The sequence below is a fragment of the Rutidosis leptorrhynchoides genome, unplaced genomic scaffold, assembly GCF_046630445.1.
Source record: "Rutidosis leptorrhynchoides isolate AG116_Rl617_1_P2 unplaced genomic scaffold, CSIRO_AGI_Rlap_v1 contig104, whole genome shotgun sequence".
Lineage (NCBI taxonomy): Eukaryota > Viridiplantae > Streptophyta > Magnoliopsida > Asterales > Asteraceae > Rutidosis > Rutidosis leptorrhynchoides.
In genome coordinates this window covers 47,203-66,831 of record NW_027266360.1, presented here as the reverse complement: position 1 = coordinate 66,831, position 19,629 = coordinate 47,203, and the positions used below count along the sequence as shown (strand labels likewise).

Sequence of the window (19,629 nt, the reverse complement as noted above, 5' to 3'; positions counted from 1 at the left end):
CTTAGCAGCTACCTTTTCCAGTTGACCAGAAGTTGGTTACGTTATGAACAATGGAACTACTTATATGGGTGAAAGTTCAAGCTCAGCTTCCTGGAATAGTCAACAGGATACTGAGGATGACCAAATGATTGCTGCTGTTTTATCAGAAGAATATGCAAAGCTAGATGGATCCTTAGCTAAACATCTCCCCAACCTTGCTCCTGTTCGTGTAAGCCATCCCATTCCATCCAAATTTTTAGTACTAAGTATATCTTAATGTTGAAAGCATTCTGTGCTGATGAATACACTTTACTGTGAGTTGATGACTCTCGTTCTTGCAAGACGGATTCTAGTTTGATACATTTTTTTCCCCTGTAGAATTGCATAGTTGAAGCTGCTTTCGGAATTTTACAATCTAATATATTTTTCTTTGTATTGCAGCATGTTCCAAGGATAAATACCTTCATTCCCAATTTAAGTGATGCTAGTTTGGATCACCAACGGCTTCTAGAAAGGTACATCCGTTATTTTACTCGAAAGCAACTTCAACAGTTAGGAAATGAAGTGCATTATCATTTCTTTACGAAAATGAAGCGTGGACATCCTATCTTTTCTCTCTTAGCTTTCATGTTTAGCACATGTATTAAATTGTGTCGCTTGTTACCTGGCAGGCTTAGAGTTTACGGTTTATGTGAAATGAAGGTTTCTGGAGATGGTAATTGTCAGGTATTTGTAATGGTCAACTGGACGTATTCTATCATTTTTCTCTCTCAGATACCGGCCTATTCATTTTCTGTTGACTCTCCATTACTTTATGTTGCAGTTTCGTGCAATATCAGACCAGATGTACAGGTCACCTGAGTATCACAAACAAATCCGAAAAGATGTTGTAAAACAGGTAGATTATCCTTGCTACTTCCTGCCAGTTTTTATTCATAGGTCCCTTCAAGAAAGCCTTTTTTATTTCACTGCACCAAACTCAGTAGTGTGTTAGATGAAGAATGAGGATTTCCAGCATTAGAAGAAGAGATTTATTCCTTCGCAAATCACAAATGTCGACAAATTTTCAAGATACGGGAAATTTTATGCCAAATCTTGAGTACCTCCCTTTCATTACATTATAGTCATGGCTGCAACTTGTGGATCAGAATTTTGTAAAATTTATCCAATGTGTACAACTGTACCTCCTGTACCTCGAATTGGAATGTTCTTTGTGGTTCTGAGTCATTGAATTCCCTACTAAATTAACTTAATTATAGTTTTATTGTGCAGCTGTCTATTATCTACTGCCGTTGTTATTTGCTAAGCTCGTTTTGTTACCTGACTTTTGTTACTTTATCTAACAATGAAATCATGTTAGAGAATAATTGACTATAAGACGATAGAGATTGGCTAAATCTGGAACTTGTAAAAATTTGATTAAAATGACATCATGAAAAGTATAAAATTTGGACAGCTCAGTAAATAGAGGTTAGTGCCAAGTGACTTCTACTCATTTTCCTTAATCCTTCTATTCCAGCTTAAAGATCACCGTACGTTGTATGAAGGGTATGTTCCAATGAAGTACAAACGCCACTACAAGAAAATGGCAAAGTAGGTATCTATAAAGAATCTCAGATCTTGTGAAATTAGGCTCTTATCTATTGCTGCATTGCACTGCACTGCCCTTTAGCAATTCCTTCCTAAGAAAATGGTGAAAGTAATATCTTCATTGGTGGTGCAGATCTGGGGAATGGGGGGACCATCTTACTTTACAAGCGGCAGCTGATAAGGTAACGTATGTTTAGTTTATGTCTACATATTAGCTGGTAATCATATGTCACTCTTTCTGGAAATTGTTGATAGATGTATATCATAAACCTATTCGATTCTGATCTCATATTATGAAGAATTGTTGTAATAACTTATCATTTGTGTTAAAAGTTATTTTTCTTCCAAGCATGGGAGACCATTGTGTTTCTGGTCTCTCAAATAAAGGCTCTTGTGTATTTTTGGGGTGTTTGTTTATGTACAGTTTGCAGCAAAGATATGCCTATTGACGTCATTCAGAGACACTTGTTTCATTGAAATTATGCCACAAGACCAGGCTCCAAAAAGAGGTAATACTAAGAGAAACAGCACCATTCCTCTTTCAAGTTATCAGTTTGTTCTCAAGTATCAGATATATATATATATATATATATTTAAAGTTATCTAACATTTACAATGACGCACAACCATTTTAATCTAAATACAGAACTATGGTTAAGTTTCTGGTCGGAGGTCCATTACAATTCTCTATACCAAATTCAAGGTTTGACTTCTTCTCATCACTAATATCTTCTACTTGTGAATATCAAACATGTGTGGTGTCGTTGTTGTGGGTTCTAACTGTGTTTGTCCCTCTTGTAGCTGCTCCAGCTTACCAAAAACCGAAGAAGAAGCATTGGCTTTTTTAGAGATAGCAAGGAATTGTGTTCGTGTCAGCATGACGAAGATGCTTTTTTTCACGATTAATGTGCATATTCCTCATAGATGGTATTCTTATAAAATCAAATTTTGATTGTCATAAATATTGATTCATAACAATTCTTTCGTGGTCGTAGCTACAGCCTACAGAGCCGCCAGATAAATATAGATAATCTTTTTGTTGTGCTTTTACTTTTATAGAAGTACAGTACAGTATTACAAAGATGTGTATCAAGCTTACCCCTTATATTCTGTATATTTTTTTTTTTGTGTGATGATTTCAGTGTAACTACTATTTAAGATTGAATAGAACCGATACATAATGTCACTCGGCTCACTTCGCCGGATAATATAGAGAAACTAAAAGTTGATAAAAATGGCGGAGCTCTGTCATTGCCGTTACTAATGTTGTTTAGAAACTTTTACTGAGCAATTACTTAACTGGCTTGACAATTAAGTAATATTGTTAAAATACAAAATTACAGTAGAATCATATACTGGTTAACACAGTGTATTTATTCAACAACTGTACAATGCATGCTTACATGAGATGTAGAGATTGTATTATATATTATTATCTGAATAATTATGAATCTGATTATTGCATAGAATCAGCTGCAATATGCATTTTGTATATCTGTTTAGTCACATGATCCAATTTTATGTTTGCTTACACCTTGATCAAGAAAATAAACGAGGCACGCACAGATGGAAGGATCATATACTAATAATAATATATTATATCCCAGTGATATCTGATTTTTAGTCAGTGATATATCAGCATGGACTCAGTAGGTGAGGAACCTGATGTAAGTAAGTAAAGAACTGCATGGAATTTGTGTTATTTTGTACATCATGGGTGGTTAGTTGCATTGGCTGAGCTTCCTTTGAAACTTCATTGATTGACTGAAGCTACTTTGGCTGTTATTATTGAGTTTTGTTTTCCACTATTAAAAAAAGGAAGGAAATTAAGCAGATAATATGGCATGAAAAGTGGTGTCTACATAAATGCAACATTGGAACTATCTACCATCTGATGCTGCCCATCCCATGTGCTTCTATGCTCATCTCAAACCACCTCACATGCCATCCTATTTCTGTTTCCAATTCTATGTTAAACACTCGATAGATATTTAAGTCAGGGTGAGCTCGTTTTCTGTCCGTCCATACACTCTCAAAAAACGTATTTTTTATATTAAAAATGATAAAAAAACCATACATTTTCATGTTGTCAAGAGTGTCAAAAACAAGACAGAGAATGCTCTAAATGCATCAAGAATTTTGCTGTCTGCGTATTGCCAACTAGTATAACTTTTCGGTGCAACTGAGAAGTGAGATTACCAATCATGTGTGATGTTGAACCAAAAACAAATTAAAACCAGCCAATGAAATTATCTTTCACTTCCAACTGTATCTGTATGAATCAATGATCTCATTCATCCTAGAAATCAGTGAAAATTATATTGACGAATAAAATTAAAAAATAATGGAAAAAACGGTGCTTTTGTTTTTGTCTATTAACATAACCTACAGCTCCTTATGAATTGTGGCCTTATGTCTTTAAGCCAAATATAGTAAATGTTTTTGTAAACTTTATAATCCAATCATTATTAGCTGTTGTTATGATAATTCACAATATTTTAATCATGTTATGCCAACTTTCTCTTCAACATTTTCCTCTATGTGTTCCCTATATATAGAGATGAACATTAGATCAGTATAATATATAATCTCGATCAACAAAGCAAGCAAAATAAAAAATAAAAATAAAATTAAAATGGCTTGTTTGCTTTGGACAGTCAGTGTTAGCTTCCTGGTTCTGGCTTCTATGGTAATGAGCACTGCCCCAAAGCAGGCAGTAGATGTCCCCTTCAGTAGGAACTATCAGCCAACATGGGCTTATGATCATATCAAATACTATAACGATGGCAAAGAGATTCAGCTCCTTCTAGATAAATACACAGGGACTGGATTTCAGTCCAAAGGAAATTACTTGTTTGGTCACTTCAGTATGGACATTAAAATGGTGCCTAACGATTCAGCCGGAACGGTCACTGCTTTCTATGTAAGTCTTTTTTCCCTCCCTTCGTCCCAAAATACAAATTTCATTTTTATATATTAGCATTGTCTATATATTTAGATCATGTATGGATAGTTGTTTAACTACATAATTATCGTTTGCAGTTATCTTCTCAAAACAATGAACACGATGAGATAGACTTCGAGTTCTTGGGAAATAGATCAGGGCAGCCTTACATTTTGCAGACTAATGTGTTCACTGGAGGAAAAGGAGACAGAGAGCAAAGGATCTTCTTGTGGTTTGATCCTACTAAAGCTTATCATAAATACTCTGTCCTTTGGAACATGTATCAGATTGTGTAAGTACCTAACTATCTGTTTCCATGGAGTACTGATTTACATTATAACAAAACAATATTACCCATGTCTTGGAATGTATGTCGTTTTTGCTTTTTAGGTTCATTGAAAAATTGATGTATTTAGACATAATAATGACTTGATACGTCAACTTTATTATGAACCTAAAATGTAAACACGAGATCTATTTGGAGACGGAGTGAGTAATAGTTTGAATGTTTTCATAATGCAGCTTCTTTGTGGACAATGTACCAATAAGGGTATTTAAGAATTGCAAAGACTTGAAGGTGAAGTTTCCATTTGAGCAGCCAATGAAGATATACTCGAGCCTATGGAACGCAGACGACTGGGCAACAAGAGGCGGCCTGGAAAAGACAGACTGGTCGAAAGCACCCTTCGTAGCAGCCTACAAGAGCTTCCATATCAACGGCTGCGAGGCCTCGGTAAACGACAAATATTGCGAAACACAAGGAAAGCGTTGGTGGGATCAGAAAGAGTACCAGGATCTCGACGCCGATCAATATAAGAGACTTAAATGGGTTCGAAAAAAATGGACTATCTACAACTATTGCAATGACCGTTCTCGTTACCCTACCATGCCTGCTGAGTGTAAGCGCGATCGCGACATTTGAAGCTTCTCTTCGATCTAATTCACAATAACGTGTTACACACTACACACATTACATTTTTTTTTTTTTTTTTCACATTCTGTTTCGTTTCGGTTTAAGTTCGTAGTTGAATGATATATTCAACTTGCAATACACCATATACCGTTCATTTTTTTAGTAGATTATTAAAGGATTTTTCGTTTCATACTATGCACATTAACAAATCTGAAGCAGCCTTTCGGGCTAATTTGGAAATTTATTTAACAACATAATTTTGTTTTAAGTGACCAACGTCTTCCTTCAATCATCTTTTAGGGAGATTTCTTCAAGCAGGAGTCTACACACCTGTTCACTTTTTCAGCATCTAACAAAAATCACCAGAAATTAAACCAATTGAAGTTAGAATTCGTAACAGTTGAATTAATTTGACGATTTAGCTGAGATCGATTTACCTGAATATTGACTGACATTGATGTTACAACAATTTTGCTGAGTACAAATTATAGCAGACGTGGTTGGGATTGGATCGTGGCACAAACGATACTGACAATTGAAAAGACATTGAACGTTTGTAAGTTGATCTATAAGACATTGAGTGACACAGTTGGTGTGACAACCAGAAGAAGCAGCTGCTGATTATCGTATCGTTGACCCAATTATCTAAAAACTATGATTAAAACTGATTTTACACTTTCTCCTCTCATTTTTTGTTAACACCAATAAATAATATATTGGCTTTATTTTCTTAGTGAGTTGAAAGGAAAACAGTAGTAGGGAATCATAAGACATGATATGAATGATGATATTAAGATTCTGTTTTTTTGTCAACTATAGTAATCTTTGATTCATTCATCAAAACAATGTAACCTTTGATTTTATTCTTTGATTTTACTTGTCTTGTCGATGACCGTCCGTTGGATTGTGTCATATTTAATTATATTTTATATTTAACTTTTATATGTGTTAAAAGTTTTTAAATAATATCTTTGGTTAATAAAATTAATATAGAAATAATTTAAAAATTAAAAAAGGTGAAATAAAAGTACCTATCTGAGCTCGTCACATTTTTAAATTTTTGAATATTTCGTCGAAAAATACCACGTTAACGGCGTTGTTCGAACAAAAAAACTCATATTAAACAAACGACACATCATATTACCAAAAATTTAAAAGCTTTCAATTACTGAATTTAACTATAAAATACCATGCGATGAACTTATAAATATAATTATTTTAATTATAATTATTTTAATTAGGACGAATGAGAATAAAAAAAATAACATAATGATATTTTGATAGAAAAAAATGATTTAAATAGGAAGTTGAAAAAAAAATATTGTAACATCCGTATTCCGATTTAGACACATATTTTACTTAAATATCACCATTGGCCGTAGTTATTTTTTTTTTCGCATAACGAAACTAATTTAATAACTAATAATTAGATAATAAAATTTAAAAAAATATACAAATAAATCATAAATGATTAAATATTAATTTATACAATTATGAGGTTTAACATTAGTTCTATAATAAGTTAGGACCATTATTAATTGATCAATAAAACCATATAAAATTTTTATTAATTAATCCATCCATCATCAAATAATCATTTATCTATCCATTTATCAACCTAATTAACTAACCTCTGTACACGTATTGAACACACCTTACAAATTCAACTTTAAGATACACTAATACAATAGAAATTCAACTCCAGCTAGTGAAACATGTAAATCAAAGTGTCGGTTTGTTTTTATTTTACCAACCCATTTAATTTCTTTACCCATTCTCTACCTAGCTTGTCACATAACTTCAACGACAAACTCTTCTGTTCAAAACCACACAAATCAACTACTATAGTGAAACATACAATCATCACAATTTGTCAAAAAGGCTACTTAGAGGGGGCGTTGAAACTTCTCATAGACTTGGTAAATGTAACTCAATAATTATCTATATGAAACTCACTATAAATATGTAACTATTATACCCATTTCAAGAACACAAAATCCAGTGTATAATATAATACGTAAACACAAGTAAAGATCTATGGAGAACTAAACTAAGTGAATTAAAGGTATCTGTTAGCCACCGTAAAGCCTCTACATGAACCACCACACCATTAACTCGTCTCTATTCTCGAAGCCACCATAGCCTTCCCGGAGAAACACCACCTTCGACAATATTGTCGGAGACAATCCCAAAACCTCTGCGATCACCACACACCATCAGACAAAAGTCAGTCACCACCAAAGCACATTTAATCCTTAAAGAAAACTCGAGGATGGAGAGAAATGCCAGCTGACCTATTGTATTCTATCTCCACTCCGACGTGCACCAATTGAAAGGGTTCGAAACAGGACTGCAGGCATCGAAATTTTGACAACAAATGAAATAATGACAGGTCATTCTAGGTAAAAAATTAAACCCTATGGAAAAACACGAAAATCGTAGCCCTAACTATTAGGGTTCCAACGCTGCAAGAACCAAGTCAATCGTAGGTCCGGAGCTCAAGATATCACCGCCATATGAAAAATCGTCTAAGATGGTATAAGGACCAAAATGGAAGAAAATATAATATTGAGGACTAAAATGGAAGAGGGCAAAAGATATCCATGCTGACGTGAAAGCTGAAGAAAATAAAATTAAATAAAATATTCATGTTCTAGAAGAATGACTACATAATGTTGTCATGATGTCGTCATAGTATTGGCATAATACGAATAAGGAAGAAAATATTGAGATATAATTACATTATGGAAATAAGTGGGCTGTAATCAAATATACATGGAAACAAACATTAAAACAAAAGTGATACTATCTCCGGAGGTAGGAAAACGAGTTGATACTAGCTCCAGAGCTAGTAAACATGTTGCACATACAAAAACTTGCCAAATCAAAGGAAGATGTCGATATTGTGTGAGCATCAAGTCTAAAGGGAAAAAGGAAAGTATATATTCACTCATTCATGACCCCAACCTCCTCAACACTATAAATAGGGGGTCTCCTCCTCATAATTCAGACACACAGAAAATTAGGAGAAGAAGCTCTGGGCAAGAAGCTAAAGCAAGAAGACATCGTCACGCTGTTGGAGTTCCGTCGTCTCGCATTAAGCACAAAGGCGCAAGCGAAGAAAGTTCCACAACGAAGAAGATGACGGAGAAGACAAAGATTAGCTAGCGAAGATCAAATGATTAAAATAATAGTTTGTATCCCATCCTTTTGTTTAATTAATTATCGAAGTCCAAATAAAATGTGCTTCATTTATCGTGTATTCCGGATATTTCGCTTTGTGTTTTTATTCGTGTCTACAGATTGACGACCACAGTGGGAGAACACTACCTTTCATTCTTTGCCAGCTAACTCGAAACACAATGGCCAAAGGAAAGCCTAGAGTAGTCCGAATGAAGAGAGTCACGCTCAAGGCTGCTCTCAGCTCCAAGGTCGTCCCTAGCTCCAGCAAAATCCCTATCTTCAACGCGTCCCTAACTCTAGCGGAATCTCTAGCTCCAGCCTTGCACCTAGCTCCAGTGCTGTCACTACCTCCAGCCTAAGACTTGGCTCCCATAAGACCTCGGAACTCGGCTCTTCTAGTATTGCTCCTGGCTCCGGTCATGCTCCGACCTCCGGCTTTGCTCCAACTTTCGGCACCATCCCAATCTCTAGCTTTATGTCAAGTCTCGTCCTCACATGGCCATCCGGCAGAGTTCAAGGTGTCGGCCTCTCAAAGGCATCCTGTGGAGCTCAAGGTCCCGGCCTCAGATGGCCATCCGGTGGAGTTCTAGGTCTCGATATCACATGGCCATCCAGCGGAGTTCAAGGTGTCGGCCAGGTCTCGTCCTCACATGACCATCCGACGGAGTGTAAGGTGTCGGTCTCTCAAAGGCATCCGACGGAGTTCAAGGTGTCGACCTCTCAAGCATTCGGTGGAGCTCAAGGTATCGGCCTCACATGGCCCTCCGGCGGAGTTCAAGGTGTCGGCCTCTCAAAGGCATCCGATGGAGTTCAATGTGTCGGCCTCACATGGCCATCTGGACGAGCTCAAGGTCTAGGCCTCAAATGGTCATCCGACAGAGTTCAAGGTGTCGGCCTCTCAAAGGCATCCGGTGGAGCTCAAGATCTCGGCCTCACATGGCCATCCGGCAGAGTTCAAGTTCTTGGCCTCTTAAAGGCATCTGGCGGATTTCAATGTGTCTGCCTCACATGGCCATCCGGCGAAGCTCAAGGTCTCGGCCTTACATGGCCATCCGACAGAGTTCAAAGTGTCGGCCTCTCAAAGGCATCCGGTAGAGCTCAAGGTCTCGGCCTCACATGGACATCCAACGGAATTCAAGGAGTCGGCCTCTCAAAAGCATCCGGTGAAGCTCAAGGTGTCGGTCTCTCAACGGCATTCGGTGGAGCACAAGGTCTCGGCCTCTCAATGGCATCCGATATTGCTCATGGTCTTGGCGTCTCTCCACCATTTGATATTTTTCAAGGTCTCAGCGTCTCTCCGCCATCCGGTAAAGCATAAAGTCTTGGCAAAGCTCAAAGTCTCAGTCTTGCTCCGACCTCCAACATTGTCCATCGGGGACTTGCCGCCAATCCAAGAAGACTTGCGAAAATCGCAAAGATAGTAATAAGATTGAAGACTCAAAAGAATTCAATCAGTCATTCGTACTTTGAAGTAAAGGTGAGCCACTCTCAAAGATGAAGGAATTAGACCTCATGGATCTCACATGCAAGAGATGATAAACTCGAAGATACGTGAAGCCATACACCGCAAGCTCTAAATCATCAATAAGATACATGAAGTCGTACACCGCAAGAATTGATGCTCTCGCATTCCCGGCCAAATACAAGCCTCCAAACTTTTAACAAATTTGATGGTGAAGGAAATCCAAAACAACATGTGGTTCACTTCGTCGAAACTTGCAATAATGCCGGCACATATGGAGACACTTAAGTTAAGCAATTTGCCGGCACATAATGCCAACACATATGCCGGCACATTGGAAGGAAGTGCGTTTGAATAGTACGCCAACCTTCAACTGGGATCAATCAATTCTCCGGAAGAGCTCGAAAAAGAATTCCTCACTTGCTTCTACAATGTTGAAAGAAATTTCACCACACTTGAGTTGTCCGCCATTGAGCAACGACAAGAAGAGCCAGTCATGGACTACAATCTAAGATGGAGGACACTTAGCATCAAATGCAAAGATAGAATTCCCGAAGTTTAAGCGATAAAGATGTGCATCCAAGGAATGGTTAATATTCTCTGACGAAGCCTAATAATTCTCAAGATCAAATCCTTCATAAATTTAGCGACCCTTGCTCATGAAATCGAAAAATCGGAGATAAGTGACAACTCTACACAAATTCATGACGGCTCTCAAGAAGAAAGCGAGTCAGACTCCCTATCAAATGAAGAATGAAACTCCAACCTCCCGAGCAAGAGGCTAAACTGTTCAAAATCTTCCAAGTATGAGATACAACTACTTAATCCCCTTAGCTAAATACTAGGGGCATCAATGAACTACGTCATGACTTGATTCCTCAAAAGGATACATAGGCATCTTGGCGCTAAATGCTTAGTTCAGTTACATCACCGCAAAAAAAAAAAAAAAAAACATCATCATCACCCAACCATCACATGAGTCTATGCATGTGGAGAAAATCGTCAACGACGGTACTTGCATGAGAGCTAACTTGCAATGAAAACCAGCAATGGCGTTGCAAGGAAAATCTGGCACTAAAGAAAAAACGTGAAACAAGAAATTGAAGTGAAACCGGGAAATCACTAGCTCCGAGCTAGAAATGACTCCACTAGGCTAGGAAAGAGCTCCAACCTAGGAAAGACTGGCTCTAGGAAAGGCTGACTCCACAAAGGATTATTAGCTCTAGACTAGGAAGGAGTGGCTTTAGAAAAGATTGGCTCCAGACAGAGGACCAGCGGGCCGTGAGGTTGGTTTCAAGCTAGGAAAAATACTAGTTCTACATCAAGAGTTGTTAATCGATAGCCACAAAGGGCACGCTTGCAAACAGAGGGCACGAAAAAATATATGCGAAAGATAACTAGATATGGAAGCTAACTGGAATGTATACAGAATCAGAAAGGAGAAGAAAGACCTAAATGCTTAAAGCACCACAAGCATAAGTTTCAAACTAAAATAACGCTACTTGCAATTAATTTTACGGTCGAGAAAACTCAAGCATGCTAGGAAAATTATAAACTTATAGATAGGAAACTTAAACTCAAAATGTTGGTAGTATCCGCTTGGAGTAAGGGAAAGAAATAGCTTCAAGTTACGAAATACAAGCCCGCAAGCCAAGAAAAATCTATCAAGCAAGCAGTCATACTTTTCACCTTGGAATTAAAGAAAATGATACAAGCTTCAAGCTACAAAGACTCAAACAAGCTTCGAGTAAAAATTGGAAAGTCAAGTTTTTGTTCAAAAGAATGGAAATCAAGTAAAGAAATCATGAACTTCAAGCTGGAGAAAATACTAGCTCTAAGGAAAGAAAGAAAGCTATTAGCTCTGCAACAAGGAGGGGAAGCCAGATGATCCAAGCTAGAAAACACAAGTTCCAAGAGGAAATAAACTCAAAGAAGTCTCCGAACACATCAAGGCATAACTAAAGAAGAAGATGCGCATGTTGATGAAGACATGGAGTTGATGCTGTTGTTAAAGAGAGGGATGAAACCCTTCCATTTGCTAATGTATCGTAAAGAAAGAATTGAAAGAAGAAATTTCTGGTTTTAGAGAACCTAGCTTGGTGATGGCAACAAAGAAGGAAAGGGAACCTAACTTCACAATAGAGATGAACAACGAAAGTAAAGTCCCATCTTGTCTATAGCTATGTGTTAATCTCCAGACTCCTATATTAATAAAACTACAGGATGGTCCTCCGAATATTTTACATAAAATACCCGAAGTTCGTGACAAAGGCAAAGACCACTAAATTATTCGAATTAAATACTCCGCAATGAGTATAAACTAACATGTCCAAATCAAATTATCCGCAACGAGTATAAACTAAATTCTAAAAACCAACGCTCCGCAATGAGCCTATAAACTAAAATCAAAATCAAATTCAATGCTCCGCAATGAGTCTATAAACTAAAATCAAATTCAATGCTCCGCAATGTCCCAAATAACTCCGCAATTAGTATAAAATAAATTGACCCAAATCAGATTCTCCGAAATGAGGTTAAACTAAATTTGTCCAAAATCAAATTCTTCGAAATGAGATTAAACTAAAATTGTCCCAATCAAATTCTCCAAATGAGATTAAACTAAATTTGTCCCAAATCAAAATCTCCGAAATGAGATTAAACTAAATTTGTCCCAAATCAAAGCCTCTGAAACCAGATTAAACTAAAATTGTCCCAATCAAATTCTCCGAAATGAGATTAAACTAAATTTATCCCAAATAAATTCTCTCCTAAATACGAGAATAAAGTACTCCAAATTCTTCGGCTAAACGCCAAGAGCATCTTTGAACTACGTTATGACTTGTGTCGATACCGGATCTCAGGTGGAAATACATGCAAGACATAAAAATGTATACAAATATACAATAATACAACTTAAATGGGATCATCCAGATATTAGGTCTAGTTTTTCAAATTTTAGCTGTAATTAAACAAATGTTATAGGATCGGTGTCAATCGCCTAGGACCTAAGTAACACAGACGCCACTAGCTCTATGAATCGGAACTAGATGCACCTAAATTTATACATAGTAATAAAATAAAAAGGGTCTCAATAAATAAAAATAAAAGAATTCAAGAGATTATTTATATGTGGGGAAGATGTCAGACTACAGTACTCATTTATCCTAAATGATTACCTAATTCAAATTGCTCTTATAATATTATAAATATTAAATGGGAAAATATGGGAATGTGGAGAAGCATAAAAATATTAAACAAAACAAACCTATGGTATCTAAATGAAATGAGACAATTTGTGGACTAAAACTATGAATAAAAATACTAATATCATTTGGTAACAAATTTAAGTACCATGCATGCTCATTTTTGTATAAAAATAAAGATCAGATTTTCAATATATTTGAAAAAAAAAAATTTCTTTTAATAAAAAAAATACGAAATAATGAATTTATAGATTAAATTTATTGAAAGAAGTTTGATCTAAAAACGAGAAATCAAAATCTTCAAATAAAAGGACATGAATCTTATGATGAAGAAACAAATTTGAGGAAGACCAATAAAAATAAACATGCAAAAAATTTTAACGAAGCTGGCAAACAAATACAAATATATATATAACATAGAAGCATCATGTGAACAATACATCAATAATATAAGAATTTAGTTGAAAGGTTTATTTTGACCCCATAAAAACATTTTTTTATTTCTATTAGGTGGTGTCTAGCTTCAATAATCCATAGATTAGGATTTAAAATTCATTCCAAAATCCAGATGGAGAACACCAACCATAGTTTTTTTTTAAAAAAAAAAAAGGAAAAAAAGGGGGGGAAATATGTCAGGAAACATGTATATATCATTCTAAATTATCTAATCATTTTAATAACTTTTTATGACCATATATTCCATCACATGAATTATAAACTAAATGAAAAGAGTTGAAATTTCATGGATACTAAGGCAAGTAATCAAACATCGATATATACTAATGGTCAAAAAAAATGCAACTAACAACGTGTAACATGATGAATAGTAATTAAAAGCTTTATACTAGTTATAGATATAACCTTTGTATACTATTATATACGTATATGTATGTACATCAATGAGGAATAAAATATTATTACAAAATGGGTATACCTGTAGTTGCAAAAGTCTCCGGCTAAAAATGAAAAAAGAAAAAAAAAAAAATTCTCTTAAACGGGACGTTCAGTAGAGAGAAATTTTCGAAAAGTATTTTTTACTGAAAATGCGTTCGGTAGCCGTTTTCGTTTTCGTTTTTCACAAGATTTTTTGAAAAATAAAATATGAGATGGTCAAATTTATAATTTTCAAAATTCTCAAAAAATTGGAATGAAAGAAATGAAAAACATCAGGATCATAATGTATTTTCACAAAAAAAATCAAGCGGAGCTTTTCTCTCGGATCCGCCGCCGCCGCAGCTCCAGTCACTTCTCCGGCGTCGTCGTGAGGCGAGTGAGGGGCGGCGCTGCAACTGGTAATTTTTTCCCCAAATCAATTCAAATCATAGAAAATCCAAATGTCTAATTTTTTTCCACAAATCAATTCAGACCATACAAAATCCAAATCAAATCCCTAATTTTTCCCAAATCAATTCACGCCCATCGATGATGTCGTACCAGAAAGAGACCAGTTGTGGTCGGAGTTGGGAGGAGACGACTGGCCGAGAGTGTTCACAGCGTTCGAAGCAGAGAGGAAGAATCGTGGACGAACGGAGTGGTGTTGGTGCGGCAGGTGAATCGTGGACGAACGAAGTGGTGGTGGTGCGGCAGTGACCGTGGTGGCTGAGAGGAAGAATGGCGGATTGAAGGAGTAGCGGGTGGTGGCGGGGAAAAGAGTGTTGTTGGTGGTGAAGGAGTAGCGGGTGGTGGCGAGGATGATGAGATCTGCTGAAGAAAACGAAACTCAAATTGTGGTGGTGATGTTGACAACCGAACACATTTTTCTTTTTTTTTGGTGACATGAAAAATGAGTTATGAATAGTAATTTTGTGTAAAGAGGAAAAATTTTCAGTTTTCACATACTAAACACGCCTTTACGTCTCTCTAAACACCTCTTTATATACCCTTTCACGCCCTTACGTCTCTCTAAATACCTCTTTATATACCCTTTCTTTTTTATGGTACTATATTTATGGTGTAGATTATTGCCCCAAAAATAAAATAATCAAGATTCATGGAATAAAATTTTAATAGCAATTTATTGTTATACTCATTCACCCCACCAAATCGAAATAATGCAATCAAGTCCAAAATTATTTCTAAAATAGATGAAGCATGTACTGTTAGTTGTAGGAAAGAGATTGGGCTAGTTAAATGACAAAAGAAACTGGCCCAACTTTTCTGTGAACAAAAGAATCAAAAATTAGACAGTCATAATATAATTTCTATGTAAATGTAAAGAATATTCTAGCACAGATTTTTACATGATAAATATTCAGAGATAGTGTGGACATATATATTGCACAACACCAAATTTAATTATAATGCACGGATGCCAAAACCTTAAATACGTGTGTATATGTATATACATATATCACTTTAAACTCGTGTATGAGTCAAAACATTTATTATTATGAATTTCTAATGTCTAAATCATAAGTTAATGCTAAAAATATTCATTCAACAATTTTTGATAAATAATCTATATGCTTTCTAGTTAAAAGAGTTTGGATAAAAATTGAGTTACAACAATTTGATTTTTTAAAAAAAAGATATGTAGATAATCAAAATATTTTGAATACAGTCACAAGACACAACAAAACAAAAAAAACATAAATTCATCTTGATCATCGAAAAAAAAGAAGCTCAACGTATTTGGAAAATTGAAGGCCGGACACATTAAGAGTTTCAAGATTAAGTTGTTTTAATACTTCACTAAATTTGTATTAGCAATCAAATCTTGAAAGGGAATATCTGTAGGCATTGAAATTTTATCAACCAATGAAATAAGGACACGTCATATTAGGTCAATAATTAGCATTAGGGCAAATACTAAAATTGTAGCCCTAACCCTTAGGGTTCCGAAGCCAGCAGAATCGAGTAAATCGAAAGTCCGGAGCTCAAGATATCACCGTAATACGAAAATGGCCCAATATGCAAGCAAGGACTGAAATTGACGAAATTTATGAAATGGAGGGCTGAAGCAGTCAAGATCCGACCCTTAAGGACCAAATTATACCAAGAGAAAAAAGACATCAGAAGGACGTGATTACTACAAATAAAATCAAAGATTTTATAATTATTACCCAATAAAATCAAAGATGCATATCATCATATATTGTCATAATCAAATTAAAATGGAGGAAATATATTGCAAATTAATTATGCATGGGAATAAATTGTCTGAATATGGGAATTACTTGCTAAAGAAGACATGAATTTGTAGAAGACTTGCACGATTTGGTCGAATGATTTGAGAGTGTTTACATAATATTAAAAGAAATATTTGATTTTATTGAATTATGGAAAGTCTGGCACATGCTTTTGATATACAGAGAAACAAACAATCAAACCGGAAGTTAGTTATGGAGTCCTAGCTCCAATGCTAGTGAAATGGAAAGCGTATTACGTAGAAAAGGCTTGCTTGATGAGAGTTTTGTCCAATTAATGAATAATGTCAACATAATATCACGTTCAAAGAATAAAATAAAATATCCACTCATTAATTATTCCAAACTTCCTTAACATAATAAATATGGGCCTCCTCCTTACAATTCAACGCATAGAAAAAATACATAAAATTAGGAGAAGAAACTCTGCAAACTTTCAAAAATTCTTGACACTCTTATTTATAATATTGAGGAGATTTGATGTAATAAATGGGTGAAATTTTTTTTCCCAACTGAAGGTGGTTCTGCATCAAGTTATGTCGACATATTTCATTAATTTGGCAATTCATACAATAAAAGCTTCTCTTTTTTCTACCTCCAAGCTAGGAGCTTTCATATTTAAGTCATCAATTCCTTCCATGTATGTTCAAATTAATGCATAATAATTCATTGCACAATATTTTCCTTGCATTTCAATCTGATTGTGAAATATTATATGCTCCTTATGTTACGATATAGATATTTTATTTCCTTCTTGCAAAGTCAATCAAATGAGCCCTAATCACGAGAATATTCATCATTTCCTTTTAATTGGATTCCAAAACGTTTAGGTCTTCCCTGCTTCAGCCCTCAATAAATTAATATGTGTCCATTTTAATCTTTTTTTCATCTTTGATTATTTTAGTACAACGTTCTCCGATTGACTTTATGATGTCGCAAATCAAAAAATTCTGGCTACACTTTTCGTTCGTTGCCCTATGACTGATTATAACCCATTTTTATTCGAACTTCAGCTTCTTTGAACTTTAATAATGACATGTCATGATGGTCAAATTTTCGATGTATACGCCTAGCTTTCCTACAATCCCTACGGCTGCCAAATCATTGACTCCAATGCCAAGTTTCCCAACAATCAATATCCCTACTGCCACGCCAACATTGCCACCAATGCCGACAATCCCAAATGCAACACCCAAGATCCCATTCTTTTTCCCACCACTGGCAAAAACGACTAGTCCATGAGCTTCTTGAAAATTAATGAGACTATTTATGTTTTTACTTTTTTAGTATCAAGTTTTGTATTTCTTGTTTTTTATTTTGATGATAAGTTTTGTATTTCTTGTGATACAAGTATCAGCAGAGTTTAGATGCATATAGTATGAAAGTGTCTTGCTAGTAGTTTTGTTTATTATAGTTAGTATCTTTTGGAGGAGAGTTTTTGTAAGAGATTTCATAAGTGGGTTTTTTTATTTTCAAACTTTTGTGTATAATCAAAGCCAAGGAACAATATGCAATATATGAGCTATAGCTACCAATATCATTCGTATATGTTTTCTGCTAATGGACATTGTGTATATACTGTAAATACGGAGTGTTAAGATAAAAAAATTTGTTTACATTTCGCAAGGTAGAGATTTTGCTAATTAATTTCTCATATTTTCTTGATGGTTGTTTTTAAATTTTTAAAAACTTGTGAGGTCATGTGACTACCCTCTTGTTAAGGTGCGTCCGCCACTGTTCAAGAGAACATCACATATGTAAGAAAAGAAATGTCGAAAAAAGATTGAATGAGCTCGGCCCCACGTAATGCTGGGACATTTATCTAGTTCTCTTAAATTATTTCACTATATCAAGCTGGTTGGAGGAAAATGTCGTGGGAATCTAGTAAATAGAGTATGGAAACAGTATTAGGAGATGTGATATCAGTATTAGTGGCAAATCCACATATGTTTCAGGATAATTAAATGAACACCCTAAATTTTAGAAAACTCTCAAATTCTCTCTTATATTATGTATAATTGAACAAAGTTAACATGTAGTATAGTATAAAATGAACCTCTAAATTATATGTTTATATCAATAAACTCCCAAAATCAATCTGTAGCTCCGCCACGGTATGACATTGAAGTAAAATAATATTTTATTGATAATAATAAATAATTAACTTGTTGGAAGCAAAAGATAATTTATCAAGGAAATCAAGAATTTTTTTATAGCCAGCATATTTAGCTGTATGGTACAAAGCTGACTTAGCTTAGTGGTAGAGCGCGTGACTTTTAATCCTGTGGTTGTGGGTTCATCCCCACAGTCGGTGATTTTTAAAAATATTTTTTTTAACCCCATTTGTAGAAAAAACAATGGTTGAAACAATTTTTCCGATTTTAGATATTATGGTTTAATTTCATGGTAAACAAGATGAGTGAATTGTGTTTAGGGTTTTCATGTAATTCTAAATGATTGTGTGCGAGTGATTTTTATGGTTTTTTTTCCCTTTATTTAAAGAGTAATTAATAGAATTATAGTCCAGCCAATCTGATTTAATCACCAAACAGATTAGTCCTGATTATGAAGTAAGTTGCTTGGATAATTACCAGAATGGATACTTGAAATAGACTTTAGCTAACAATTTGGTAATTCGATCTTTTTTTTTAATAATTGGGTACCTATTCTGTTAATTTCTAACAAAATCAACCCATCGCTAATGAGGCACCATTATTCCGTTAAGTCTTGTCCAGTCAGCTCCACATGTGCAACGCGTCACGTTTTGACTCAACCTAAGTGACACGTCATCATCCTCAACCTTCGTCATAAAATTACCAAAATTTGGCGACCACCACAGTCCCCGCCGCCGCCGGCCACCGTAGATGATCGTCGAATTTCGAATTTTTTTTGGAAATGCCGATACCACCATGATGTTCACCTCGTCAAAACGAGTAGGGTAATATACAAATTTCTAGAATCCGGCGACCACCCACCACCGACGATGGTCTAACCTCCACTTACGGCAGGATAGTCACCGGGTTTCGAAAAATTTTATATACCCGAAGTCATTTCGACAAGATAAACATCATGCTGGTGTCGAAATTTCCAAATTTAAAAACGGTTGGTGCAGATCTAACATTAAAGTTTTGGACACCGCACCTTTAAGCTTAGATCTATACCAAACGGTTTTAAATTTGGAAATTCTGAAATGACCATTTAGTTCACCT

The 19,629-nt window shown here is 35.4% G+C and overlaps 2 protein-coding genes across 3 annotated transcripts; both read left to right on the top strand.

Moving 5' to 3' along the window:
• Positions 1 to 43: 43 nt before the first annotated feature.
• Positions 44 to 2,417, top strand: LOC139881008 (OVARIAN TUMOR DOMAIN-containing deubiquitinating enzyme 12-like). The gene is made up of 9 exons (XM_071865551.1): positions 44 to 208; positions 421 to 494; positions 651 to 705; positions 803 to 877; positions 1,499 to 1,572; positions 1,703 to 1,751; positions 1,994 to 2,078; positions 2,216 to 2,272; positions 2,371 to 2,417. Exons 1-9 carry the CDS (start codon positions 44 to 46, stop codon positions 2,415 to 2,417), a joined length of 681 nt encoding a protein of 226 aa, XP_071721652.1.
• LOC139881007 (xyloglucan endotransglucosylase protein 2-like) lies at positions 1,964 to 5,435 on the top strand. Of its 2 annotated transcripts, XM_071865550.1 has the most exons (4): positions 1,964 to 1,992; positions 4,237 to 4,492; positions 4,612 to 4,805; positions 5,036 to 5,435. In XM_071865550.1, the coding sequence occupies exons 2-4, from the start codon at positions 4,256 to 4,258 to the stop codon at positions 5,433 to 5,435; spliced, it is 831 nt and encodes a 276-aa protein (XP_071721651.1). In that variant the 5' UTR covers positions 1,964 to 1,992; positions 4,237 to 4,255. The 2 variants fall into 2 exon arrangements, with proteins under 2 accessions (XP_071721651.1, XP_071721650.1); XM_071865549.1 differs by lacking the exon at positions 1,964 to 1,992 and having other exon boundaries at positions 4,205 to 4,492.
• The last annotated feature ends 14,194 nt before the right edge of the window (positions 5,436 to 19,629 follow it).

Coding starts and splice junctions, on each gene's coding strand:
- LOC139881008 (XM_071865551.1), top strand. CDS start 44: ATGAACAATGGAACTACTTATATGGGTGAAAGTTCAAGCTCAGCTTCC. Junction 878..1,498: donor GAAAAGATGTTGTAAAACAG/GTAGATTATCCT, acceptor CTTCTATTCCAG/CTTAAAGATCACCGTACGTT. Junction 2,273..2,370: donor TTCTCTATACCAAATTCAAG/GTTTGACTTCTT, acceptor TCCCTCTTGTAG/CTGCTCCAGCTTACCAAAAA.
- LOC139881007 (XM_071865549.1), top strand. CDS start 4,205: ATGGCTTGTTTGCTTTGGACAGTCAGTGTTAGCTTCCTGGTTCTGGCT. Junction 4,493..4,611: donor GAACGGTCACTGCTTTCTAT/GTAAGTCTTTTT, acceptor TATCGTTTGCAG/TTATCTTCTCAAAACAATGA. Junction 4,806..5,035: donor TGGAACATGTATCAGATTGT/GTAAGTACCTAA, acceptor TTCATAATGCAG/CTTCTTTGTGGACAATGTAC.